This window comes from Cygnus atratus, chromosome Z, assembly GCF_013377495.2.
Source record: "Cygnus atratus isolate AKBS03 ecotype Queensland, Australia chromosome Z, CAtr_DNAZoo_HiC_assembly, whole genome shotgun sequence".
NCBI classification, from domain to species: Eukaryota; Metazoa; Chordata; class Aves; order Anseriformes; family Anatidae; genus Cygnus; species Cygnus atratus.
Genome location: NC_066396.1, coordinates 9,796,235 through 9,821,755, shown reverse-complemented (window position 1 = coordinate 9,821,755; position 25,521 = coordinate 9,796,235). Strand labels below are relative to the sequence as shown.

At 53.0% G+C, this 25,521-nt stretch overlaps 1 protein-coding gene across 1 annotated transcript in view; it reads right to left on the bottom strand.

Moving 5' to 3' along the window:
* The window catches only part of CNTFR (ciliary neurotrophic factor receptor), a 163,700-nt gene that overhangs the window by 43,510 nt on the left and 94,669 nt on the right, over positions 1 to 25,521 (bottom strand). Inside the window, exon 4 of the mRNA XM_035565890.1 lies at positions 6,581 to 6,811. Coding sequence (XP_035421783.1) covers positions 6,581 to 6,811 — 231 coding nt within the window. The remainder of the gene's footprint in view (positions 1 to 6,580; positions 6,812 to 25,521) is intronic.

Sequence of the window (25,521 nt, the reverse complement as noted above, 5' to 3'; positions counted from 1 at the left end):
TTGTCATCTTAACAAGGATAAACAAACCTCGGAAGAGACAAGGAGGCTGCATTGCCATCCTTCCTACACGGGACGATGGCATGCTGAGACCACGCTGCGTGCAGCATTCAGTGCTTGTGTCATGAGAGGACAGGGTGGGTGTCCCTGCACGCTGCTGAGCCACAGAGCCCTTCCTCCTCTTCTCCTCCCACCGCATCCCAGGAGAAAGGGGTGTTGGGGGGGACAAGCAGGTTAGGATCAGAAATGGGCAGAGAAATATCCAAAGCCGGTTTCTGGACTCCAGCAATATGACCCAGCGCTACGAGGTCCCAGGAGAAGCGCCGGCTTCTCGCTGCCCTCATGCCATGGGGTGCTCCTGCCATGACTCCGGCTGAGGGCACAGCTCTCCGGGGCAGCCAGCCGGCCATGAGCTCATCGGTCACTGCAGTCCAAGCACGGGGCCAGGTCCCTTCAGGCCCCGGGGACACACCGGCCCCAGCACCTCCTGGCTGTGCTCTGCCCCAGGGCGCTGCGAGCCCACGCACCGACACCTAATAAATGCCACGTGCCGCTCCGCTCGTGCCGAGCCCCACCGCCCCCAGCTCCCCCATGTACACAGGGGGGCCGCAAGGATGGGAGAGGGGATATTTTTATTGTTTCTGACACCGGCTGCCCCAGATTATCATATTTTACGCGGCGAGCCAAGGAAGCATCACTCTGCTATGCTGCAGCTGGGCAGGCTGCCGAGCCCAGCGAGGGGAAGGACGGGAGGAAGGCAGCGGGGTGTGGATGCATGCACGCGTGGGTGCGAGCGTGCAAGTGTGTGTGTGCACCCACGGCCAGCAGGCACGGTTTCGCCCAGCCTCTCCCACGGGGCCACAGCAGAGAGGTTGCCTGCCGCCTTCAAACGTGTTTGTTTTTCTACTCCGGCTCCTAATTCGATTAGGACTAATTGCATTTGGGAGCATGGTTGGGCTTTTTGGTGGGGTTTTTTTGGCCTGCTCCTTAAAAGGCTGGGATGGCAATTTGCATATCATTACCCAGCATGCCTTTCCAGCTTCCAGCCGGGCCAAGACCTGAAATCAGGGCACAGGCAACAAAGTTCATCCACTGAGTTTCCCTAGCCGCCAACAAACCTCAGCGTGGCAAGGCGGCATGCAGAGAGCCTGCATGACCCATGAAATAAAGCTGGATTTCAATTAACGAGACACTCCTGCAACTCAGTCAACCCTGTCTGATGATCCCTTGCCCAGGGCTCTCTGGGGAGCTGTGGATGATGGTTGCCCATGAGGATCGTCCCCAGGGTCACTCCACTTGTGCATCCTCCGGTGCCGCAGGTACCCAGGGAAAAATCCACAGCAATAAACCTGACAGCTTTGGGGTGCACCTCGTGATGCTGGAACATCAGCAGCCACACACTTTAATTTATTAGCACCATCCCCGGCATGGTTTTGGTCCAGTTTCATGTATTTCTGCCCCAGATGCTTCCTGGGCACAGCTGAGAGGGTGACTTTGCACAGGGCTGTCCCCAAGGGGCAGAAGGGATGCGGGTGGCTGGTTTGGAGGGCAAGAGGGATGGATCCTAGGGGAGAGTGCTGCTGCTGCCAGCTGGCCCCGGTGCCCGGGAACTGCCGCCATCATGTTTAACTTGCTGCTCTCGAAATAGCCTCAGTTTACATGGCCGCAGGAAAGGATTGGCTAAGTTCATGGGGGAAAAATCCATCAGAAAGGTTTTAAAAAAAACAATCCCTGCGTCACAGATTGCTGGACATGAGCAAGAAAGTCTCTGCACACGCTTAGCCCGGGCCCACTCTTTGTCTTCAGCATCCCCACCAGCAGCAGGAGCACCAGGGAAGCCTGCCGATGCACTGCTGCTGGGCACATGCACCCTCACTGCTGGCTGCTTGGGCAGCCCAACCTCTGTCCTTCCAAACCAGCACATAAGCATTGCCCACGTGCAATTTTTCACACCAAATCAACCCAAGGAGGACTCTAGACAGACAGCCGCCTCGCATCATGGGATGCTCACACCTGCCTGGTGCTCTGGCCTGCAGCTGGCTGGGGAGCCAGAGCTGAACGTCTTAAATTGTGAGCTTGTTACCTTCTTTGTTTCTTCAGTTTGGATGGGTGAAAAAGAAAAAAAAAAAAAAAAAAAGAAGCTATTTAAAAAAAAAAGAAGATGTGAACTGCAGTCCAACCCCCCGGTCGCAGCTGGAGCCCAGCTGGGAGGAAAGGGACTTCTAAGGCAGAGAAAAGGGAGGCTCTGATTATTTATTAGTGGCCGATGTTTGATCGCTTGCTAATCAGGCCAGAGAACACACTCGGGCTCTCCCGGCCTCCCTGTTCACATGTGGTTCCTGTTGCTTTGCCCCTTCCCCCTCTTGCCCCCCCTCTGGTTTTGCTTTGTTTGTTTTTCTGTTAATTTGGTTGTTTTTCCATGTCGTTTTCCGTCAAACCGCATGTTTTTTCCCTTTCTCTCGCCAGCCACTGCAGTGACAGACACAGGAGGAAGGGGGCCAGCCCGGACCCTGCTTGCCCACTGCCAGCCCACCTCCCACCACCGTGGGCAGCATTTAGGGTGGCACCTGGCCGTGCATCCCCATCCCACTGCCTGCATCCCTACTTGCATCCCTGCCACCAGGGATTTGGCAGCAATGGGGCAAGCAGCACAGCCGGCAGCACCCGGGCATCCCAGCACAGGGCAGAGGGGCAAGAGAAGAGGTGCAAATGCCAGGAGGTGGGCGGGCAGAGGATGAAGATAAGCAGGTTAGAAAGGGATGGGAGCGGAAAGACGGACGCCCGCCCGGCTGGCTGCCTCCCTCCCCTGCTTGCACACAAGGCCTCCCCGCTCCCATGTGCACTCTCCGGCTTCTGGCAGCCTCTCCGCCGCGCGTTTCCACTCCTCTCTGGCCCATTAGCAGTATTTTTATAACATTCTGTAATGCACGGAGCCGTGTGCCAAACCTCAAGAGCACATTATTTCCCAACGTCTTTGTTACATCCATCCCCAGGCCCTCGGGCCGCGCGTTTCCAAACGCCGAGCTGCGGCACTGGGGGCAGCCGGGAGCCCTGTGCCCGGAGCTCAGCCCAGGCATGCAGAACCCCCGGCCCCGTCGCCTGCTGCTTCTGGCCACGCTCAGACAGCCCCCGTGCTCCAGGCTATGGGGTGGACAATCCGCTGGAGATATGCACGGTGCATTCTGGTTGCCCTCTTATGGTTCACCCCATGTTCAGCTGCCACAGCACTTGAGAACAGGTTTCAGAGCAACGCATGGCTGCTTGAAGCCCTCTGGAACAGATTGCCCTGCAGAAGCGTCCCCGGGCATTTTGTGCCAGGGTGCTTTGCACGCTGGCGATGGGTGACCTGGGACTCCTGGGGACAAGCACGCCTGTGGGCTTTTCCTCCTCTCCCAGGTGGGCTCTCCATCCCCGAGCCATCCCATCCCTGGATGCTCGCTGTCCCCACTGCTGTGTTCCAGTGTCCCCTTCTCTGCAGGGAATGGGACAGATCGGCTACCCCTGGCCACACACACTCTCCTGGGTGCTGCTGAGCTCCTGGTCACATCCCCCATGATTTGGACCTGAGCATCAAAAGCTCCCCTGAGGACCATCTGAGCCCCTCATGTCCTTCTGCCTGCCTGTTGAAGTGCATCCATGAGCCACCTTCATGCATTTTGTGCCTTTTGCCCAGTTGTGCTGCATCCCAACCCTTCCATTGTGAAACCCCCACCCCAGAAACCCCAGGGTCACCCCGCAGCTACTGGCATTTCCCACCCGGGCTCCCTCCTCCTGGGCCAGAGCCACTGTGGAAAGCACATCGCAGAGCGGTCTGAACCTCATGCCGGAGCTCCCCCATCCCTCCCAGCAGCTCCCCTTTCAGCACAATCTGATCCCCTTTAGCCATTTCCTAAGCCGTGTTCCAACTCCCATACTAATCCACATTTTCTCTGGTTTAACTCATAATTTCCCATGTGGCATCATAGCAAATACTTCACTGAAGTCAAGACAGATTACATCGACCACATTTCTGGACCTAGAAAATCAGTTCCCTTATCAAAGAGAGCTATCAGGTTAATCTGGTGTGATATATCGCTGGCAAGTTCCCGTTATATTTTCTCCCATTTTCCATTTGTCTTCACATCTTTAATTGTTCTTTCTTCTGAGAGCACTGCGGGGCGCAGTGGGGTCAGGCTGTCTGATCGGGATTTTTCTTTTTCTCAAGAACAGGAGACATGCTGCCTCTCCCCACATTCCTATGTACCACCAGTGACCCCTCAGTCGCTAACAAGCCTGGCTAATGAACTAAGATCTCCTTACCTGGGGATGAGGTGGACTTCAGCACTTTGAGTTTGCTTGCACGGCAGAGGGCCACCTTCAGGTTTTATCCTCCTCCATCGCCCCCAGTATCACCAGTTAGACCTGGAGGGGCTCATCCAGGACTGGGGGATGCCTCCGTTACATTTCATCTCCCCTCCAGCCTGGCTGCACAGCTCAGCTCTTCTCTCCTTGCTTTCTCTTTACACATACTGCTAACCCTGCTTGAGTTTCCTTTGTAAGGTCTCACTCAGCTTGACTCTTGGCAGTTCTTCCTTCATCCCTGCGCTCTCCGAACCCCAAGACAGAGCTTGCTTTGCTAACTGACACCTCTCCTGCTCCTCGGCTCTCTGATGGCTCCTTATGATTGTCTGCCCCTGTCCCCCCCCTCCCTGCCTCACTCGGGATGCTTGCTCCAGGTAGTGCTTTTTATTTAGCGAGACCTCTTTGCACGCAGCCCCCAACCCTTCCGTCTTCTCATTTTGCTGCTTTGCCCTGCTAAGACAGCAAAGTGCAGCCACAGGCCTGTTTTCACTTAACTTTCTGCCCAATTTAAATGAAACGAGTCCAAGATCCTCAAACCACGGGTTCTCCCCTGCAGCCTTTGTGCACGCTCACCCGTGCCCAGCCAAACACAGCAAACATCCCCACTGCCACCAGCTGCCACTGGATGCTGCAAGCCTCCCACCAGGGATGCTCCCAAACCCACCCCTCCACAGCATCCCGCTCACCTCGGGGTATCAACCACCCCTGGAGAGGCAGGGAAGTGCAGGGAGAGGGCAGGAGCCAGGGGCAGCAGCAGTGCTGCAAAAAGAAACCTCGCAGAGAACATTAAATTAAAATCCAGGCAATTAAATTAATTACCACTAAAAGCATCTCACCTGATTAGTTCCTTGCATAATTAATTGCATTATCAACACCGGGCACTCGCTTATTTATTTATTGCTTGCAGCCCCCGTGGTGTCCGAGCCTGCCCCTCGGCTGCTCAGTGCCTGGCGGGGCTGGGAGCAGGCACTGGCCAGGAACACACAGCAATAGGAAATCAGTGGGATTTTGGCTCTAACGCCAAGCAATTCCCACGGGTCCCTGAGCGGATTGACAGGGATTGCTATAAGCGAGGTGTTTAGCAGAGGTAAGAGCCATTGCGAAGTCACGGCGATGCCACAGCTGCAGAGGAGATGGCTGGAGACCACAGACCCCCCCCCCTTCCCTTCATTTCCTCCAGATCTGGGCTGCAGCCCCTGCTCGTTTTGCAAGGTGTTTGCACTCGTGGCCAGCTTTGCCCTGATAAAACGGCCAAGGGGTCCCTGACCACACACTTACCAGCCACACACCATTCATTGCCATACTCCCAACCCTGCTGCCTCCTCCATCCTCCTGCCCTACGCAGCCCACTCCACCCTCGCCTGCTTTTCTCCTTGATTTCCAGCTTCGTCCAGCACCTCTTCCCCTTGGCCCACATGCCAGCATCCCTCCCAGCAGAATCTAGTACCACGAGATTGATGCCCTGCAGCATCGCAGGCTTACACAGCCCTTCTGCCTGACCCTGCTATGATAGAAATGCACCTGTAAGGTGCTGAAGGTGAGACAGAGAGCAGAGAAATGGGGACCTGGGGATGGCCAGCACTTTCCTGGGGGGCTCCCGGCTAGTGCCTTGCAGCATCCTCCGTGGCAGCCCCAGCTCACCACCCAGCTCCTGGCACCCCCAGCTCTCAGTTACAAGTGCAAAACCCACAGTTGCTCTCAGCTGTACAAACACAGCAGCCCACAAAACACACAGCTGCTATCAGCTATCAGGGTGGTGTGAAATATAGCACAGCTCTTATCTCCCACAACAAGACCTGTGAATCAGCACATCTCTCACTTAAGATAAGCAAAATCCTGCGAAACGTGCAGCTGGCCTCCACCGCAGCCGCGCATGGGCTCTCCTGCAAACACACAGCAGCTTCCACCGCTTTTTGGCTGTTCCTCTGATAAAAGCACACTGCAGTAACCACGGCCAGCACTCTTCCTCCCTGGCTGCCCTAAAAAAGGGCTCAACCCTGATCCTTTCTACCTGCAACCTGTGCCTCTCCTGCTGCACCATGGTCTGGCCGGAGAAGCAACATCCCTTCCCAAATTGTTCCAGGGACATAATTACCAGCTTTGACTCAAAGTTTGGGGCAGAGGGGGCTGATTCCAGAATCCCGCTGCTGGGATTTATATGTCACGGGCAGCTTGCTCTGGCTCAAGAGACAGCATGACTCTGTCCCCCCATCCCCATAATGTCACACACCAGGGTACTCACTTCCCACCCTCAGGTAGGTCTGATACTTGAGGTGCCAGGAGGAGCCCTCGTAGCAGGAGTACTGGCCGCTCTGCGTCAGGTCCACGTTCTTCAGGATCAGGTACGAGCCATTCAGGTGGGAGTCGTCGATGTCGGTGCCATTGGCCGTCCAGGTCACGGCCGCATCCCAGTCCATGGAGCCACACTTCATGGTCACGTCCGCGCCTACCCGCTCATACTGGATGTGGCTGTCTGTGGAGGAGGGAGAAGAGAAAAGGAGGTGAGCTCGGAGCCCCGTGGGCAGGATGAAGACCCCAGGGCTGCCTTGGAAATAGGATCTTACCATAACTTGCACAGCAAGAGAGGGAAGGACCAAGGCATGGACAGCCACGATGGTCAGGAAAGCCCACGTTCTCCTCCTGACCCTGACAATGGTTTATTGTCACCTTAGAACAGATCACGGACCACATCTGTCTCATAGGATGCTTTCCCCCAACCTTTACGTTGGAGGAGACACACCAGGGCCACACGAATGGCTCACCAGCCAAATGCCCCACAGCACAGCCTGCTGCTCATGCCACCAAGTCATTGCCACTCCTGCATCCACAAGGCTCGCTGCAGGAGGCAAATCAAACACACACATCACAAATTCCCTGGGGAGAGAGTTGACAGAGCCCCAGGACCTGTTACCAGCAAACTTTAGTTATTTACTAGCGGAGGTGGGAAGTGGGCAGATGCCCTTGCAGCTCCCTGCCTAGGAAATGAGGTGGGAGGATCGCAGCCTACCTGAGCCACACTTTGGAAAGGGGCAGCTGCTTGGTGCACGCTATGCTGTTTATCTCCCTGCTTGGTTTTTCTTCTCTTGCTACAATAACATGATGCCTTGCTGAGCTGTTTGATTTAGCATCTCGCGAGTGGGGCAGTACAGCTCATTGGGCACCAGCTGCCTAATTGAATTTTCTCAGGTTTCTGGACAGGAGTTCGAGCTGACATTCATTAATGATGCTTGGCAATTGAATCTTTCCCGTGTTGCTACATGGGCTGTGCTGAGCTGCGTGTGGCAAGAATAAAACCGTACGTGTGTGTGCATGGTGCAGGGTGAAGCAGGACAGGGCGTGAGCAGGGGGTGAGCATCTCCTTCAAGGCTTCATCAAGCCTTTGTGCACAGGCGAGGGGTGTTTGATTCTCAAAACACTCCCAGGTTTCCAAAATGCTTTTGACAAGGTGCCTCAATAAAGGCTCCCGAGGAAACCAAGCAGCCCTGAAAAACAAGGAGAGTCCTCGCAGGGATTTATAGCAGCTAAATGTCGGGAGACCAAAGGTGAGAAGAGGCGGTCAGGCTTGGCAGAGGAAGACGTCACCGGTGAGGTTTGACAGAGATCAGGGCTGGGCCGGAGCTGCCCAGCATGTTGTAACTCATGTGGAAGAGGGGGGCATGGCAGTGAGAGGAGGCAGCTGAGGCTGTTAGGGCAGCAAAATTAAAGCTGAGGGCAAAAGTGTTACAGAAGGGTGTCATGGTACAGACCAGCTTTGTATCGATAAACACACAGGGACACATGGGGTGACGAAGGGCTTGTTTGCCTTGCTGTCCCTGCGGTCACAGCTCCAAATTAGCTGCAGCCTCCATGGAAACACATCTTGGAGTATCACACTCAATTCCCTGAAAACATTCGCTCAGTGGCAGTCAAAAATGCAAACCCAATGATAGGAATTATTAAGCAAGGGCTTGAGAACAAAACAGAAAGTACTGGACTCTACAAGCTGCACACAATGCTATGCCCGTGTCATTAAGAGTACAGTTCAGCTGAAAAATCAGCAGAGGAAGGAAACGTGGAAGAGCAAAGGTCAGAAACAGCCCCTGTGTAAGGGATGGCATGGCAGACTCAATCTCTTCATCCCCACAAAGAGACAAGTGGTTGGAGACCTAAATAATACCTAAACAGACACCTAAATAACCCTGAATGACACAGAGAGGATGAATAGAGAAGGACTGCTTTTTCCTTCTCCTAAGAAAACAATTAAGGGGCAGCAAACGAAAACAAGGAAAAGAAAGTGTTTCTTTTGCACAACGCGTAATGACATTACAGAAACCCACATCCCTCAGCTACTGTGGCTGTCCAAATTTTGGTGAAAAGAATGATTAAACAAATCCACCACAGAAGACTCCACTCAAGGTGGTAAAACACTGAGCTGCCCCAGCAAGCCAACAGTGGGGAGAGATAAGAAAGGCATCCCTGTGCCTGTCCTGCTCTTTTCTCTCCCTCTAGATACCAGCTCCTGGGTCCTGCTGGGAGCTGGGAGCAAGGGCTACACAGTACGGTATGATCCAGCCATGCCTGCACCTTAGATGAAAGTCCACAGCCTGAGCCCATCCGCAAAGGAGAGTGCCCTGGCATGAAGCTGGCCCTAAGGGATTCCTCCTGAAGACCCACAGCAAGCAGCTGCATGTCAGGATACTTCTGATAGGGAAATGATATCTCTGGGGATGCTGTCCTTGCTGGGAAGGGGATGCTGAGAACAGTAGGGGAAATGGGCTGTAGTTAGTAAGATGCTGGTGAGGTGTCTCAGGATCATCTCAGACACCAGCTAGAAGTGTTTTGAACATCTTAAAAGAGCTTACAGCATCCACTGACAGGCAGAAAGAAGGAAGAGCATCCCAGCTGAGGAGTCTGTGAGGAGGGGCAGCTGGATTGGGTCCAGATAAATGGGCAGATTGGTGGAAGTGTGGAAGATGGATGAGTGGAGAGATGAACAAGTGTGTGTGCCTGCAGACAGATGGATAGCTGGCTGGCTGGGCACAGCTGGGACAGGGGGAAGTGTATGAAGAAGAAAGGATGGATGACTGTGCAAGTGGATGGATGGATGAGTGTATGTGAGGATACAGAGCGATGTAAGAGGATGGAGGACTAACATATAAGCAGCAGGCTGGCTGGCTGTGTATGTGGATGGAGGGACGGATGGACAGATGGATGGAGGGATGGATGGGTGGGTGGGTGTGTAGAGGGAGGGAGGGAGAAATGGAAGGATCAATGAATGGCAGCAGGGGAGGGGGGATTGTTGGCTGTTCAAATGGCTGGACAGATGGATGGATTGACAGATGACTAGGCAGACGGGCAGATGGATCCATATAGATAACAGACCTAAAGCATGGATCCCAGCATCTTACTCCAGTTCTGCTCTAATTTCTTCCTTTGCATAAAGTAAAGATTTTTCCCCTGCCCTTTCCTGCTGGTTCCTGTAAGGCCATTGACCTTCCTGCCCTCACACCTGCTGGGCAGAGACCATGGAGATGCAGCATCACCCAGCATTGCGTGGAGAAATGCTCACTACAGCGATGCAGGGAAGGATTGGGGCAGGGGAAAGCTCTGGGGTGCACAGCTCTGCTTCTCAGAACTGCAGCTGAGGGCTTGCCTGTAGCTGGGAACAGCAGTGCTAGGCTGGGATGGGGGAAATGGCACCTTGAATTATTTCCTGTTGGTCCTCAAACACAGCACAAACACGCTGGCACGCACCCAGAAGGACGGAGGGAGCCATTCCTGGAAGACAGGTCTTTGAAAGCAATAGTCTTTCCCAGGGCAATGACTTCAGGCTCCTGACAAAGGAGAAACCCAAAGCACAGTGTTGGAGCAGGCGTTTGTCCCCCTGTACTCGGCTCTGGTGAGGCCGCACCTTGAGTACTGTGTTCAGTTTTGGGCCCCTCGCTACAGGAAGGACATGGACGTGCTCGAGCGAGTCCAGAGAAGGGCGACCAAGCTGGTGAGGGGTCTGGAGAACAAGTCTTACGAGGAGCGGCTGAGGAAGCTGGGCTTGTTCAGCCTGGAGAAGAGGAGGCTCAGGGGAGACCTTATCGCTCTCTACAGTTACCTTAAAGGAGGCTGTAGCGAGGTGGGGGTTGGTCTGTTCTCCCACGTGCCTGGTGACAGGACGAGGGGGAATGGGCGAAAGTTGCGCCAGGGAGTTTTAGGTTGGATGTTAGGAAGTACTTCTTTACCGAAAGGGTTATTAAGCATTGGAACGGGCTGCCCAGGGAGGTGGTGGAGTCGCCATCCCTGGAGGTCTTTAAAAGACGTTTAGATGTAGAGCTTAGCGATATGGTTTAGTGGAGTACTTAGTGTTAGGTCGGAGGTTGGACTCGATGATCTTGAGGTCTCTTCCAACCTAGAAATCTGTGTCTGTGTCTGTGTCTGTGTCTGTTTCCCCTAGACGGGTTTAATGACCCTCACACTGGGGCTGAGCCAGGTCCCCATGTCACATCTAGCCACGTGGATGCGTGGCACCCCGCTGGCCTCCCTGTGTCACCTCTCTTTGCCTGCCCTGAGCTGCAAATACCAGCAGTGCTTTTGGGTGGGGACAGGTGAGGGCAACTAGAGCCTTTCCCATGGAAATGCATTTAATGCTTCCCAAATCCAGCTTGCCCAGCTGTAGCTCCTTAGCTGAAACTTCCTCCTCGTTTCCCTTCTTAATGTTTCTTGACCTGCAGAGGGACTGCAAGGGCAGCACCACCGAAGCCTTGGCAGCTCCCACCCCCCCGGCACCCTGGTAGGGCTCCTTGTGCCAGGGTCCATCCCAAGCCAGCCCCTTGCAAGCACTCATGGGGGCCAAAACCATCCCAGTGATTTGCAGACTGGAACAACTGCTCCCACTCACAGGCCTCTGCCCAAACATACCATGGGGCTGCAGCTGGTGTAAGCACAGAGTGAGCAAAAGGAAGGCACCAAAGCATTTTCGGGGATGGACGCAAGTCCTCTGCACCCTCTTGCACTCTTCTCATCTGCAGGACATGTGGCCTTTGTCTCTGCCCTTGCAGGTGGGGAAACTGAGGCAGCGAGAAGGGATATATCCCCCTCTCCTCCATGGGACACGGAGCACTTCTGCAGCAGGAATCTGTCCTGAGGTATCTATATCACCCCACTAGCCTACGTACCCCTCGCCCAGAGCTGTGTGCTTGGCCATGAGTAATAATCTGAGCAGCTAATTAGATCTCTGTGTATGCATTCATAAATTATACATTTAATATTTACACAGTGCCGGGGGTACGCCGAGAGCTCTCCAAGCAGATGGAGCAGCGAGGTCTCACACCCTGCAACTTCCCACTGTAAATGAGACCTGTAGTGAGATCCAATGGGATCAGCGAGATGTTCTGACCTTTGGCCTTTGGATGTGGGTCTCCTGGGGAAGTAGCACAATCCTGTAGCTTCTCTCGTGCTCCAGCACCCAGGCTGGCCAGCTTGGGCATCACTGACCCTGCCCAAGGGGTGCTGGTGGCTCTGCTCCCAGCTGTAGCTTCATGGTCCTGGGGGTTGCCCTTCTTGAGATGAAACAGTCTCTAGCACTGGGAAGGGGTTCCCTACACCATCTTCCTGAAGTGCACCCCATCCTTGATCTCCTCACATCCATTCCCTCCAGTGCTGCTTGGTCTCTTGCACAGCTTTCGTTGCCAGCAGAAACCTTCCCTTCCAGAAGAAGGAATTTCATGCTTAAGGAGGCAGTTCTTCCACAAGTGATTTAAAACTAAATACATCTTTGTAAGGAAACAGGCATAATTAAGTGTCATCGATGTAGCCAAAGATATGGACCGTTCCAAGTTAATTTTGTCCATTAATGAAGAATTGCAGCAAGCGGAGCCCACGTTTGTTTGCTCTGCTTTGGTAAATCCCTGGAGTCAGCAGCTTTGCTTTCTTGACAAGAAAAAATAATTAGCAAGAAACTTTAATTAAGAGATAACAGATGGGTGCTAAAGGACTTGTACTCAATCACTCCACGATAGCCTGGAAGCAGATCTCAGTTTGCTTCAGGGGCACTGCAGAGGATGCCCTTTCCCTCTCCACCATGGTCGGCTCCTGGCCAGCTCCAGGGACAGGCAAGCCTCTTCCCTCGGCCTGGACGTGATCACAAAATGTCCTTCCACGAGGGGTGGCGCAGCCATCTGGCCCTCAGGGGCGCTCTCCTCCAGCTGCACACCCAGCACAACATCCCACTACTGCTCTGTGGTGGCAGGAGCCTGCTCGCCCCAAAACCCAGCCGGGCAGCAAGCACCTTGCCAGGGAGAAAACCCAGCACTAAGCCCAGCTGGAAACAGCAGGACGGAGACCAGAGACTGGTTTTGCTGGGAAGCAGCATCTCCCGACCTGCCCGACCACACCAGCCCAGAGCATGTCGCAGGCACTGCCCCTCGCAGGAGGGCTCTCTACCAGGGCCACCTCGTGTCCCCACCTGCCACCATGCCCAGCTCACACTGGAAGCAGCAGGGGCTGTACAGCAGCATGCTGTCCCAACACCAACTTGTTCCTGGCCACAAGGGACCAGCAAGCCTGGGACTGAGCTCTGCCAAGACTGCTAAGGCTCGTGTACGCATCTGCAATGATTGCACCTCTCTAGCACTGATGGTCTTGTGTTGCCACGCACAGAACCAGAAGATGAGCTGCTGCTGCTCCTGCTCTTCTGTCCTGCTGAGCCCATATGCCCTGGAGCAGGGATGGGAAGCCTGGATGCTGTTGAGCTGGTGACCTTGTTGTTTTGTTTTGTTTTGCTTTGTTTTGTTTTCTCCTAGGAGACTTCGGTCTCTCATCCCAGGAAGGGACCTGAGCTCATGCACTCATCTGTTTTCCTGCAGGAGGTCTTTGTAAGAGCTTCCCTTGGATGTCCTAGCTTTTCTGGTCCAAAAATTCCCATTCCCTAGGATTCCAAACACCCTCCTTGCTTGGACCTGCTGAGCTATGACTCCATTTTCATCCTAAGGCTGGACTTGTCCTTGCAGATTTGGCTTTCTTGCAAAGCTGTGCCCCCTGAGATGACTTGTCCTGAGTTAGAGCAGTCACCTGGCAAAGCAGCAACTCCTCCAGCCCCCTGTATCTACACTGCAGCTGCCCAACACATGGGGTGGATGGCAAGGAAAGGAAGGTGTTCAAGGGCCAGAGGGAGATGAATGGCAGTAACCAGAGCAAGCACATGGTGGAAAAATCCCCCTGATATCCTCCAAGCCACACTCGCCCTTCGCTGCCAGGTGACTGTGGGTGAATTACGGGCTTGTTTTCTGCTCCTGCTTTTTCATGCCGACAGGACAAATAACTTAGGCCACAAAAGAGTGCTTAGATCAGGCTTTTCAGCACCATTTAGGAGGAAATCAATAAGATTCGGAATTAGGTGCCCAAATCACAGCCATAAACACAAGAAAAGCCCATTGTGGTTCCGCAACAGTGCCAAGATGCCTGCATCTACCGGGCGTGGGGAGGGGGCAGAGGCAGATAGAGACATCAGGAGCCCTGCACCATGAGCTGCCTTCCTCCCCATCACTTCTGGCCAGTGCTCACCATCAAACAACAAACAACAACCTCCCTCCAAGCACAGCAGCACAGCCCTGCTCCCGCATCGCCCTGCTCAGGGCTGCGGGTTAGCATCAGGCATCGGGCAAGATTTTGTTATTATTAGCACAGAATTATGGAAGTCAGAGGCGTAAAAGACCTGTTGGGTCCCACTCAGTCCATCCTCCTTCTGCCAAGACAGTATTGGTCCCTGCAGCATATTTACTATTTCTCCGGTCTAATTTTACATACTGTACAATCTGCGCAGTGCCAAGTTACGATCCCTGTGTGAGAAGCAGAGCTCTCAATTTCCAGGCTCTCGGGTGTGTAAAATCACAACCGCGATGTTAAATTAACATTTCTTTTTTTTGCATTTAATCATTTAATAGCTCTAAAATTCAGCCCCTCAGGCTCTTTCTGTCTGTCTGTTGGCGTGGGCTTTGCCTGCTGTAGGCCAGTGGCTTGTCGCTGACTGATGCAACGCTCGTACCCCTGGGTGGATCGGCAGCAGCTGGGCTTGAAGCTGGGACTGCTGCAACTTAACATGTGAACTTCTGTGGCCTGAGCTGGAAAAAATCCTCCGCTTCCTCAACTGCAGGTATGGGAGGCTAAGCCTCCTCCTGACGGCTTAGCCCCCGCAGGGACAAGGCGCAGGGCACAGCCTGCGCTTGGGGCCAGGAGTCAAAGGCAGCATGCAGGCTCTATTCAGAAATCAAAGCAGGGATGCGATCTGCAGCACCGAGACGCGGGGGGGGACCCTGTGGCCATCCCCTGGTTTGTCACCCTGCTGTCATGACATGTCCCCCAGCACAGCAGAGCTCAGCAGTCCCGGCCAGCAGCTGGGGTGCAGGCAGTGAAATGGGACCTACCTTGGAAAGGAAAAGTTCCCTGTGATGTCCCTGGGAACCCCCAGGGGGAACAGCAGCACTTCTTCCTACATCCAGACACCCACTGGAGGAGAGACCCCAGGACTTGTTTCTACCCAAGAGAAGAATTCCTTTACCCTGCCCCAGCACCAAGACTTCCCCTTGTGTTCTTGGCCGTGGGATAACAGAGGAGCTGAGATACTGGCGCACATGGGGAAGAATAGATGGCAATAAGAAGCGAGGCATTTTTGCAAGCCTTTTCCTTTTTTTTTTTTTTTTTTTTTGACTCAGTCACCATCTCTCACATCTCTGAGCAACACTTGTACTCCTGTAGCCTAGCTGATTTCAAAGCAATATTAATAATAAAGCAACAATCTACTCTGCCCATCAGGGGCTGTATTAGCAATTAAGCCAAGGCCTCAGGATTTGCCAGTGTAATAACAAGATATTACATTTGCATTTCATGCCTTTCGCTCTGAAAGACCCTAAAGCAAAGCCAAGCCAAGGAGCAATGAGCAGCGCACGCTGAGCTGTGGAGCTGCAGCCCAGCAGTCACAAGGAGCATCTTCTGGGTGCAGCCCTCCCACGTTGAAAAATGGCCACGGGTCACCTCCACGGCGTGCTGGAAAGGGCCCTGCTGCCCCCAGAGAGGTGAAGGTGAGATGCACGCCTTCATATCGCATGAGGCAAGAGGAGATCGCAAGCGCCTGGTGCTGTGGGGCAGCCAGAGGCTCTGCAAGCCAACTCATGCAGATGTGCACACATATGATTGCAAAACACAACGAAGAAGCTCACGCAGAGTTATCACGCTACCCCTGGAAAGATTAGGTTATGACTAAGCAGGGACTTTTCTTGTCGGTTTCCCATTCCTAGCAGCAGCACCAGCTGCTTTCAAGAGGAGGGTACATGCAGTCCCTCAGAGAAACGTGAGCTCCTGCCTGGCCCTGCTCACATGTTGCTGCCCCTAAGCACCAGTGTCTGGAATACTTTAAAAAAATCTTTTAAAAAATGCTCCCCATTAAGCAGCTATTTCCAAGCAGCCTCAGCAGCTGACTGGTGGCAGAGACCCCGCATTCATTGTGCAGAGCCCCAAAGAGCCGAGCTGTAATTTCTATTTGATGCTGGTCGCCTCTCCATTTCTGGAAACACCTCCTTCCCTGCAGAGCCTTTCCTGCTCATCTACCCACCGCTATTCCCTCTCCATACAGCTTTTATTACAATGCCTTTGACTAATCTCTCCAAAGGGAAGAGCAGGGCTGCTTTCTGGGAGCTCAGCTTGCCTTTGAGAGCTTCTCCTAACCTTCAATTACCGCTGCTGCTGCTTCGCACAGCCCTCAGCTTGGTGGTTGCTGGGCTTTTTTTCTTGGTGGTGGTGGGTTGTTTTGATTGTTTGTTTGTTTTTTCCTTCTGTGTTTGGGATGATGAGCAAATATTAGTTCAGGAGCAGACATTCATTCAACATGATTTGAACTAATTGCCCTTTTTTTTCCCCCCTACATTTCAACACTTGGAGTCTCCAAGTGTCTCGTTGCAAAACAAAAGCTAAAATGCCAGAGCGTTCATTGAGTGAAACAAATGAACGTGCCCAGCTCTCTGGAGAGCTCCTTGGGTTTGAAGTGGTAGAAGATTTTAGAGAAACATTTTTTGCAAGTAAAAGTATACAGAAGCTCACGATGTCTAGGAGGAAGAGAGCTGCAGTTATCTGAAGGCGCTACTGAATTACAACTATTATTAGCACAAGATCCTTGAATTCTGGAATTTCTGCAAAATGTTTTGAATTCAGGTTCTGAAGCATTTAAAGGGCTCGAGAAAATATCTTTGGCTCCAAGTCAGCAAAGCACTTAGGCGAGCTCTTAACTTTCAGCATGTGTTTAAGTACCTTGCTGACTTGGGGCTTTTAACCCCGGCAAAAAGAAAGCAAGCAGGGAAGAAAAGCCAAAGGAAAAGTTTGTGTGCATGTGGAAATCTCCAGACAAGCTGAAAAAATATGGGAATCTCTTCTGGAAAGTAGGAGAGCAAATAATAATAATGACATGCCTTAAAATTAAACACTAGGGAAAGCTTTCTAGGGGGAGAAAGACTCCCAGAACAAATGGAGCATTTCGTTGTAGCCTAACGCTGACTTTGCTCTCCTGCTTCTTCAGCACGCTGAAATTATTTATTGCTGAAAAAAAAAAATAGTTCGGAAGTGGGAGGGGGAAGCTAAGCGTGATGGGGGAGAGAAAAATCTTGGCTCGAGCAGTGAAGAAACATCTCTGAAATGAGTCGGCTGTGGGAGGCTGCCTGTCAGGAGGAAGGAAGAGGAGGGAGGAGGAAGCAACGAGTGGCAGTCGCAGGAGAGCCCAGGGCAGGAGCCTGCGTGTGTCCATGGGGCACAGGCTTGCAGCAGCAGCTTCCATGAGAAGGGAGGATCTGAGAAAGTCCAAAAGCAGATCCAAAGGGCACGGGGAGGCAGAAACTCTGCCTTCGATCAATGCAAATCTATGCACGCACAGGCAGAAAATGGCTTTTTCCCTACCTCATGCTGGAGGCCATGAATAGGAAACAATCTTTTCAACTCCGCTGGTCACACCCCTCGCCGGCCGTTCGCAGCAGCATCAGGCTCTATGCATGCTTATTTTCTAAAGCAAAGCAAAAATAGGCTATGTCTCCCGGTGGTGGGAGAGCATGAGCTGGCTGCAGCCCACACAGGGCGGTGGGGCCGGAGGGATGCTCAAAGGCTCCACCAGGCTCAGTGCTCACAGCATCCCTCACTTCCAGGTTTCAGGAATGGTGCAGGAAGGCTCAGGATAAGGCAGAGATGCAGCTCTGGATCTGTTGGAGCAAAAGCCTCAACTCTGGAAAAAAAAATCTCCAAAGTTTTCTTTTATTTTTTTTTCTCAAAAAAAAAAAAAGGCTTGATTCCTTCTGAAGGAAACCAAAGGGTTTCGTGGCTCTTGAACTGCCCCTGCTGTGTTGTACAAAAGGCTTTACAACCCTTTTTTTGGGGGATGCAGAGTTGTCAATTCAAAGTGAAGAGTCAAACACCATTTCAGAAAAACACCAAAAAGACATACCGCGGCCCTTCCCCTCTTTCCGTTCCTCTTTTTCCCCTGCCAGAGAAACACAATTTTGTGAAACTTTGGATGTTGACGGCACTTCATTTTCCAATGGAAAAAAGGCTCCCCCGAGGTCCTTCCCCGGCAGCAGGCAGACCTCCCGAGGGAGATGCGCCGGCAGGGTGCGGGGGGCTCCTCCTCACCGCTCAGGCTGCTGCACTGCCTGCAGACCCCCTGGGACAGGCAGGCAGCGAGAGGCGGCTGGTGCCTTAATGAGCTGACAGCTCAAGGAGAGGAGACAAATGAGAGCACCGTCTTACAGACAGGAACCGAGTCCCGAATGGAGACGAAATGACTGACCCAAGTGCACGCAAGTAGACCCACGCTCTGAATCTCCTCCTCCCCTGTGATCCGATGGCACCTGGCACATCAACACCACGGGAACATCCGAAGCACAGCTCACGTTTGGGCTGGTGTTGCTTTACCCATCTTGAACCCCTGGGACGCCAACACGTCCTGCACTCAGCCCTACAATCCACTACTATGGCGTACACTGGTGATTCCCTCTGAAATAGCAAAGCAAAAAGCCTCCCATAAATACTGATTATATAAAAAAAACTCCTCTGGGCTAAGCAAGTTAAGAAAAATGGTCCAAACTCACCAGAGGAAGGAAAACACAATTAAATCACCTAACAAACAGCCTGTATCCACTGATCCCTGCTGCTACACTCACATTGTTTGACTTGGCCACCGCTGCACTGCCAGCTGTGCATGTGTGCTGGGCAGCACAAAGCTTACTGGCACCCAGAGGTCCCCAGCACATAAACCCACTGGGAACCCCAGCGATGGGTTGTGCACAGAAAAGCTGGGGAGCTGCAGGTCCTGGTCACAGCATGAATTAAAGGGAGGTGATGTTTGCAAGGACCCAATATCTACCTGGGAACAGGTCTGCACGCACTCCCACCGAGCCCCTCTGTTTCCACCCGACTAAATATATTTTCCAAGGGACAGAGGAACTTCATCCAGACTATTCCTCAAAGCTCAGGGCAGGAGCTTACTGCTGGGTCTACAACATGAAGCACCACACAACACATTAAAAGTGCTGCCACATGTGCTTCTGCTCTTGGTGTTTCTCGCTATGGGGTCTTCACTCTGAAGCTATGATTTAGGGCAGGATAAACACTGTAACGGGATTAAATCCGCCACTTAAATCCTGAAATTCTCCTCCTGGGTTTACATCGCAAAGTCCTACTCATGGATCAATAGAAAGACACCCACAGCTGTCTCTCTGGGGCTGCCAAGAATGTAATTGCAAAAACACAGAGAAATAAATACAAAACGGCTACAGAAGTGCATGGACTCGCGCGGCTCGGTGGACGAGACGTGCCCAGACCATGCAGTGAGATGGACAACTTCTCAGGGAGGGCAGGTTCACCAAGAGGGAGAGAGGCTGACCTCTGGCTGTCTTGATGAGATTGGGAACACCTCCCTTCTCAAGTGATTGATCCAATGCCCAACATCCCCCAAATTTCTTGGGGGACAAGGCACATCCTACATAGCACTTCCTGGCTGCCTGGGGGTCACTGCTGTGCTCAGACTGGGGGAACCGGGAGCAGAGGAGGACCCCTGCTGTGACAAGTGAATCTCCTGGTCGGCTGATGGATTTAATGCTGGCCCTACTGCCACACATGGGACATGAGCAGCACCTTCACAAAGTCTAAATCAAGCTAAGCCAATGCCATAAACCAGAAAAAATACAAAAAAAAAAAAAAAGATAAAAACCCAACCCTGCGTCTATGTATAAACAAATGTTCATTTTGAAGCACCAGCTGTCAAAGTCCCGTGGTATCTCTGTTCTCCCAGGAGCTCCCTTTCTGTCTCCCTTGCTGCCATCGCAGCAGCAATGCAACTTCTGAAGAGCACTGACTGGCAGCATGAAAATGGCCGCGGTGATTGTATTGCAACACTTTGCTGCTTCCCTGAGCCGCAGCTCCCTCCTCCGCTGTTGGAAGTGAAGTCCAATCAATGCTAATTAATTAAGGGCCAGAACCTGCCAACCATGGTCACACTGAGTTCAGTGCTGTTCCTTGAATATTCACGGCTCACTCTCTGGCAAAGCAAGAGACTTGGGTGGAAAACAACAGAAATTTGCTTTGCAAGCCAGGAGGGACAGACAGACATGTCCCTCTGCTCTTAGGGCCGAAAGACGGAGGAGCAGCCTATGCAGGGCAGACCTGACATGCCCCAGCTACACCTCTGCAAAGCAGCATTGACGCAATGGGAAGGGCACTAAGTCAGCCTGCAGATGTCCCTAAATGCTCTCCGCAAGAGCTGACAGAGCAATTTTCCCCATCCAAGACCAAGTGGAGGATGCTCACGATGGGTCCAAGCATCTCTGCCAGCAAGGGGTGGCACATCCTTTCCCTGACCAAACAAAGGGCTGTACTCTGTCATGGAGAGGGATGGGTGTTACTGGGAAAAGCTGGGGAGGCTCCAAAGGGGCAAAGCCCTGGAGATAGCTGTGCCATAGAAAAATCCTAGGAAGGTGAATGGACTTCCAGAGGCAGCACCCGTGGGAATGGAATGGTGGGTTACTACAGCAAGCAAGCCTTTGGCTGCTTCTGGGCCTTCCTCCCCCTGCCAAGGGGCTCGTGTGATGCTCTAAGATCTGGGAGGCACCAGTGGGGACCCAATTTCCTGAGCTCTTCCACCACACCTTGCAGCAGGGACCCTCACCAAAGGAAAATGGAGACAGGCACACAGGCCGATCCCCCTGTGCTTTCCACCACGATGGTAAAACTAATTTTCTAGTCCGCTGAGCGCAGGAGCTTGCATATGATCGCCTGCCAGGCGCATCGTGCCTCATTGTGCACCTCCACGCCCTCCAAACAGCAGGCATCCTGCCGAGCTCAGCGGCACCTCTCCACTCCTGAGCAACACCATTGGGTTTTCCTGCTGTGCCCCAAGCCTCCCCCATTGTCCCAGCAGCTGGCACAGGTTGTGGCAGGTCTCCAGGCTCCCGCTGATGGCCAGGCATGGAGGCTTCCCACGGGAAATCACAGCGAGAGGGTTAGATTAAGGTCTGGATTCAATGCCCTCAATGCTGCGTGCCTCAGTTTCTCCCTTGTGCAGCATGCTCTCAGCTGGAACAACTGCAGTGCAGTCCAGGCACCGGCACGGCAGAATCCAACCCGCTGGGGTTTGTGGCTTGGCTGGAGCCAGAGGCTCTCCGTGACTCATCCTAAGGAGTCTGGAGTTCACGGCTCCGGCTGGAGGCTCCCATCGGGAGTGCTCCGGGCTCAGCTTACTGTGCCCCTGGGAGCAGGCTCGTGCATGAACATGGATGGAGAGTACAGCCCACCCGTCTGGTTGGAGACATTCACTTGGACTGAATCACTTGGGCATGGGGGGTACCAGAACGGCCCCCACAGCAGACCCCTGTGCACGACACAGGCTTGCACTGGCCACTGCTGCTTGCAGCGTCATGTTCCTGCCTCTCTGCAGAGCAGAATCACACTTCAGCATAGCAAAGCATCCTTTCCCAACCAGCTCTCCGCCAGCAAAGCTGTGTTACCCAGCAGTGCACACTCCTTGCCCAGCACCCGGACATCAGAAACACATGCATACACATGCAGACCTCATTATACCTTCACAAATTCAGCGGGGGCCAAGGATGATGTGCTACAATACACAGCTCTGCTTTAGCTCATGCAGCCCAGCCTACAAAGCACACAGCTCTTTGCTCGCAGAAGTCCTCCATCCTTCCAGCTTTGCAGGTCAATGTTTTTCAGCTTGGGCTCTGCAGACCCCTGGCTGCTTTGTAACACTCCAGAATTGATAATTAAGCAGGTTTAAGCCATCCAGCTGGGCTCTTCTAACAGAAATCTGCACTGGGGGAAATGCTTCAGGCTTTGCAAACTAAAAAAGCTAGGAAGGACATGCCACAGTGTGCTGAACCTGGGACAAAGGGCAGCACATGGCTCTGCCCCATCCACGGGGAGTTTTGCACCATGGTGGATGCATCCTGCCTGGGGTTGTGGTCAGGTACTGACCCTACACATCAAAGTATGCAGATGTGCAAGGAGAAGTTTTAGCCCCTTCCCCTTGTCAGCTGAACAGAGACAAAGGTGGTTTCATCCCCCCACTGCAAGCCACATGCACAAAACCCCCTCCCCAACACCAGCCTCCCCAGCACATGCCTCTGAGCAAAGGAAGGAGGTGCAATCAGCCTCCAGACTACCTTAGCTTCAATTAGCACCCTGTGGCAGCTGAGCCTAAACAATGATCTTTCAGCAAATCCTACGCCGAGAGATCAATGGTCCATACGCCGGACTAATACTGCTGTAACCCCTCCTGCCTCCATCATTGTCAATTGCTTTGCAGTTTCACTTCACTTCTCCACCTGATTGGCCTAGCTGCAGCACTCATTACAAGGTGACACGCATTGCTTTTCCCCTCTGTAACAAGCCTGCCACAGACCCAGCTCAATCCTTCCTCTTCTCCTCCTTTTCCTTTTAATATGCCACAATTATATTGGCTTCTCTGCATGGATCCACTCCATTTAGTGCTGCCCAACACTGCTTATCCTGAAAGATGTTCTTTTCATCCATGGGACAGACTGCACATCTTGCAAGTCGTTCTGCTGCTGGTGGTACGCGTCACGTCCCAACATCTACTCTCCTGAGCACGCTTCATGGTTCCTTTGCTCTGCTCCTACCCTAGCAAAATCTTCTCCTCAGAAAGCAGAGATGAAGATGCTTGGTCTCAGCATCTTGCTGTGGCTGTGCTCCTGTGTTTTTGGGCTTTGCTTTGTCACCAATGCAGCCCTGTCTGCTACAGCCCTGGGCTCCTTCAGGAGCACTTTGCTCCTCCAGCCCAACACAAGGTGGGTTTTGCAGTCCCAGGGCACAAACCACAACTTCAGGCACTGGAAGCCCTTCAAAGCAGACAAACCAAGTGGCACCTCCAGCCCAAGTCCAGTCGGATTCGTGTCCCTCAGCTGGCAGGATCGGGCCGCTTTGGCAACTTGAGGTGCTGGCTCCCTGGGATGGCCGCGTGACTTCCAAGGCGAGACCTTTCCAAGCTTTTGGAGGCTAAGTCAAGCCAAGCCCCTGAAGCGCTTGGTTTCCACTCCAACTGTCACAGCTTTATGAGATCTTCCATTCCTGGCAGCCTTCGCAAATGTAACAGGCATAAAAAACAACAGGCGTAACCCATGGACAAGGATTGCTTCCTCCCTCGCCAAGACAGGCCGCAGCCCTTCCTCAGCAGCCAGGGCTCATGGAAGGAACAAAGAACAGCCCCCAGCCCACCACAAGTCACTTTGTGGGCAATCCCTCAGCGTCCCATATGGCTTCTCATGCTTTCCAAAGGGCCCTGGAAGCTGGGGGTGAACTCCCACACCAGCAGGAACCCCCGGGGCTTCGGCCTGGCCTCAACACGGCAGAGCTCCTCTGGGGACCTGGCTGGACTGCAAACCCCAGCCCTCCCCTTCCAGTGCTTGTTGATATGTTTAATGAAGTCTACGAGGTTACTGAGAGACGGTTTTCCTTGCCACTGGCAGAACTAATGAGCCCTGGCAGACTGCAATCCTCTCAGCATTTTCTTCTCATCACAGATGTCAACTATCTTCACCAGTTTTGAGGGACTGCAGATTTACTTGTCCAAAACCTGACAAATCCACACTTAAAAAAAAAAGTAAATCTACAGCTTTGTGATCCACTTCAATACACCAGCTGACAGAGGGGTTCATATTTTTGTTAGCAAAGCATATTTCTTAATATTTCCTTCCCAGCTGTTACACAGGCCCAGGGACAGATGCTTGCTTTGCTCCAGAACCTCATCTCCATCAGTTCCATTTCCAAAACCTCCTTTCATCTCCAGGAAGGGATACACTCAGTGCAAGTGCCTCCAGACAGACTTGTATAGCAAACACAGGTAGCCTCTTGGTTCACTTCTTTTGCACGTCTCACAACTTTGATAATCACAGTCACTCCCAAGAGCAGATCTTCAATGCCTTGAGGCTCCAAGATGTGCTCCCTCTCTTTTAAGTGCCCTCTATTTTCCTCCTGTCCTTTTCCTCTCTCCCCTTTCTCTGCTTTAAGAGCATGCCTCCTTATGAATCGAACAGCACTTTGCACAACAGGACATCCATCTTGCACAGACCTGTAGCTATTTCCAAGCGCATCCCCTGGACAGGAGCAGCGAGCCCACTGCTCCTGGTCCAACAGACACAGAGCAGAGCCATGCTCCCACAGCACATCCCAGCAGAAACCTCTGTGCACACAACCTCCCACAGCACACACAACCTCTCTGTGCACACAGGCTCCCGCAGTGCAAAATTAGCAGCCATCACATAGAAACCAACCGCCTGGATTTTCCAGAGGCTCTTGTTCCCAGCAGGGCTACCCTACAATATGGGCCACGCTCCCGGGGCAGCCAGCTTGGGATCTGCAGAGCCACCAGGCAGGGCTGCGAGGCAGCGGGCAAGGAAACACACGCACTAAAAATAGGCTGTCTGCGGTAGGGGCTGACCACATTTATTAGCAAGCCCGTGCCCTGGCTGACCACAAGGTCAGCCTCCGAGAGCTTGGCCATAATTCACTCCGCGTCTGGGCAGGAAGTCTACTGGAGCTCAGAGAGATGTCCAGTAATAGAAGGATGTTCCAGGAGCTGGGGCTATTTTTGCTGTTTTCTTTCCCTTTTCAGACAGCGAACCTTTCAGGAGATGCATTTTGTGCTGCAAAAGTAGCCAGGTGCTCTGGGACAGAGAAAAGGAGAGGAAGGAAATGGGGGTGCAGCTGGAGAAGAAGGGAGGGAGTTTGCGGCTGGGCTTCCTCTTATCAGACAGCCTCTTATTCACAGCAGGGCTAAAAGATAGCGGGGAAAGATCAGGGCAGTGGCAGTGGGGCCCCAGACCTTTATGGGCTCCTTAACACCCTAATGGCATGCAGCAGTGTTTAATGGGTTGCAGCTGGGGTGTCAGCTCAGCTGGGGGTGAGATGTCCCTGCTGCTTCCCCGCAGCTGTGGGCTAGCAGGAAAGACGGGGGTGCAATGGGAAAACTGTCACAGTAATGGATACCTAGGGATGCAGAGGAAGGGGTTTCCTTGTAAAGGCATCCCAGGGACACCTGACATGAGTTGCAGCTAGCTCGTACCTCCATCCAGCGTGTGGTGGGCTAGCAGAGCAGCCCTCAGCAGACGCAGCAACCCCACCAGGATGATGCCAGCCCTGAGCCTGGGCCAGCTTAGCCCCAGGGGAGGAACAGAAACGAGACAAAGCCATAAAGAGCAGATGCCTGCCTTTGAATGGCAGCCTGCAGAGTGATTTAAGAAAGCTCTGCCTTGCGGTAGTGCTCCAATCCTGATGGCTGCACATACATAGTCGGTGCCGGAACCTTTGTGTGAGGGGTAGCGCGTCCTTACTGAGCCAGGCTGTCACCCACCAGGGTCCCCTACCTCTGGCAATGCTCTCCCCCATTGCCCTGCTGCTTGCACTTTTACCCTTGCGGCGGGGAGGAAGCAGTTCCAAGGCAGAAGCATCTCCTCATAGTACACCCTGGGACCAAGGTCTACCAGGTACAGAAAATGCGAATACCACAAAAATACCACCACGAACCGACACTCATTTAGCCTGAGGACAGGCTGAGCTAAGACCCGTGCCTTTACACCGAGCAAACCCTGATAACATCCTTCCAACACCAAGATGTGTCCTTTTATTGATCCAGCACCATGCCTCTGTTCTGGCTCTCTGAGC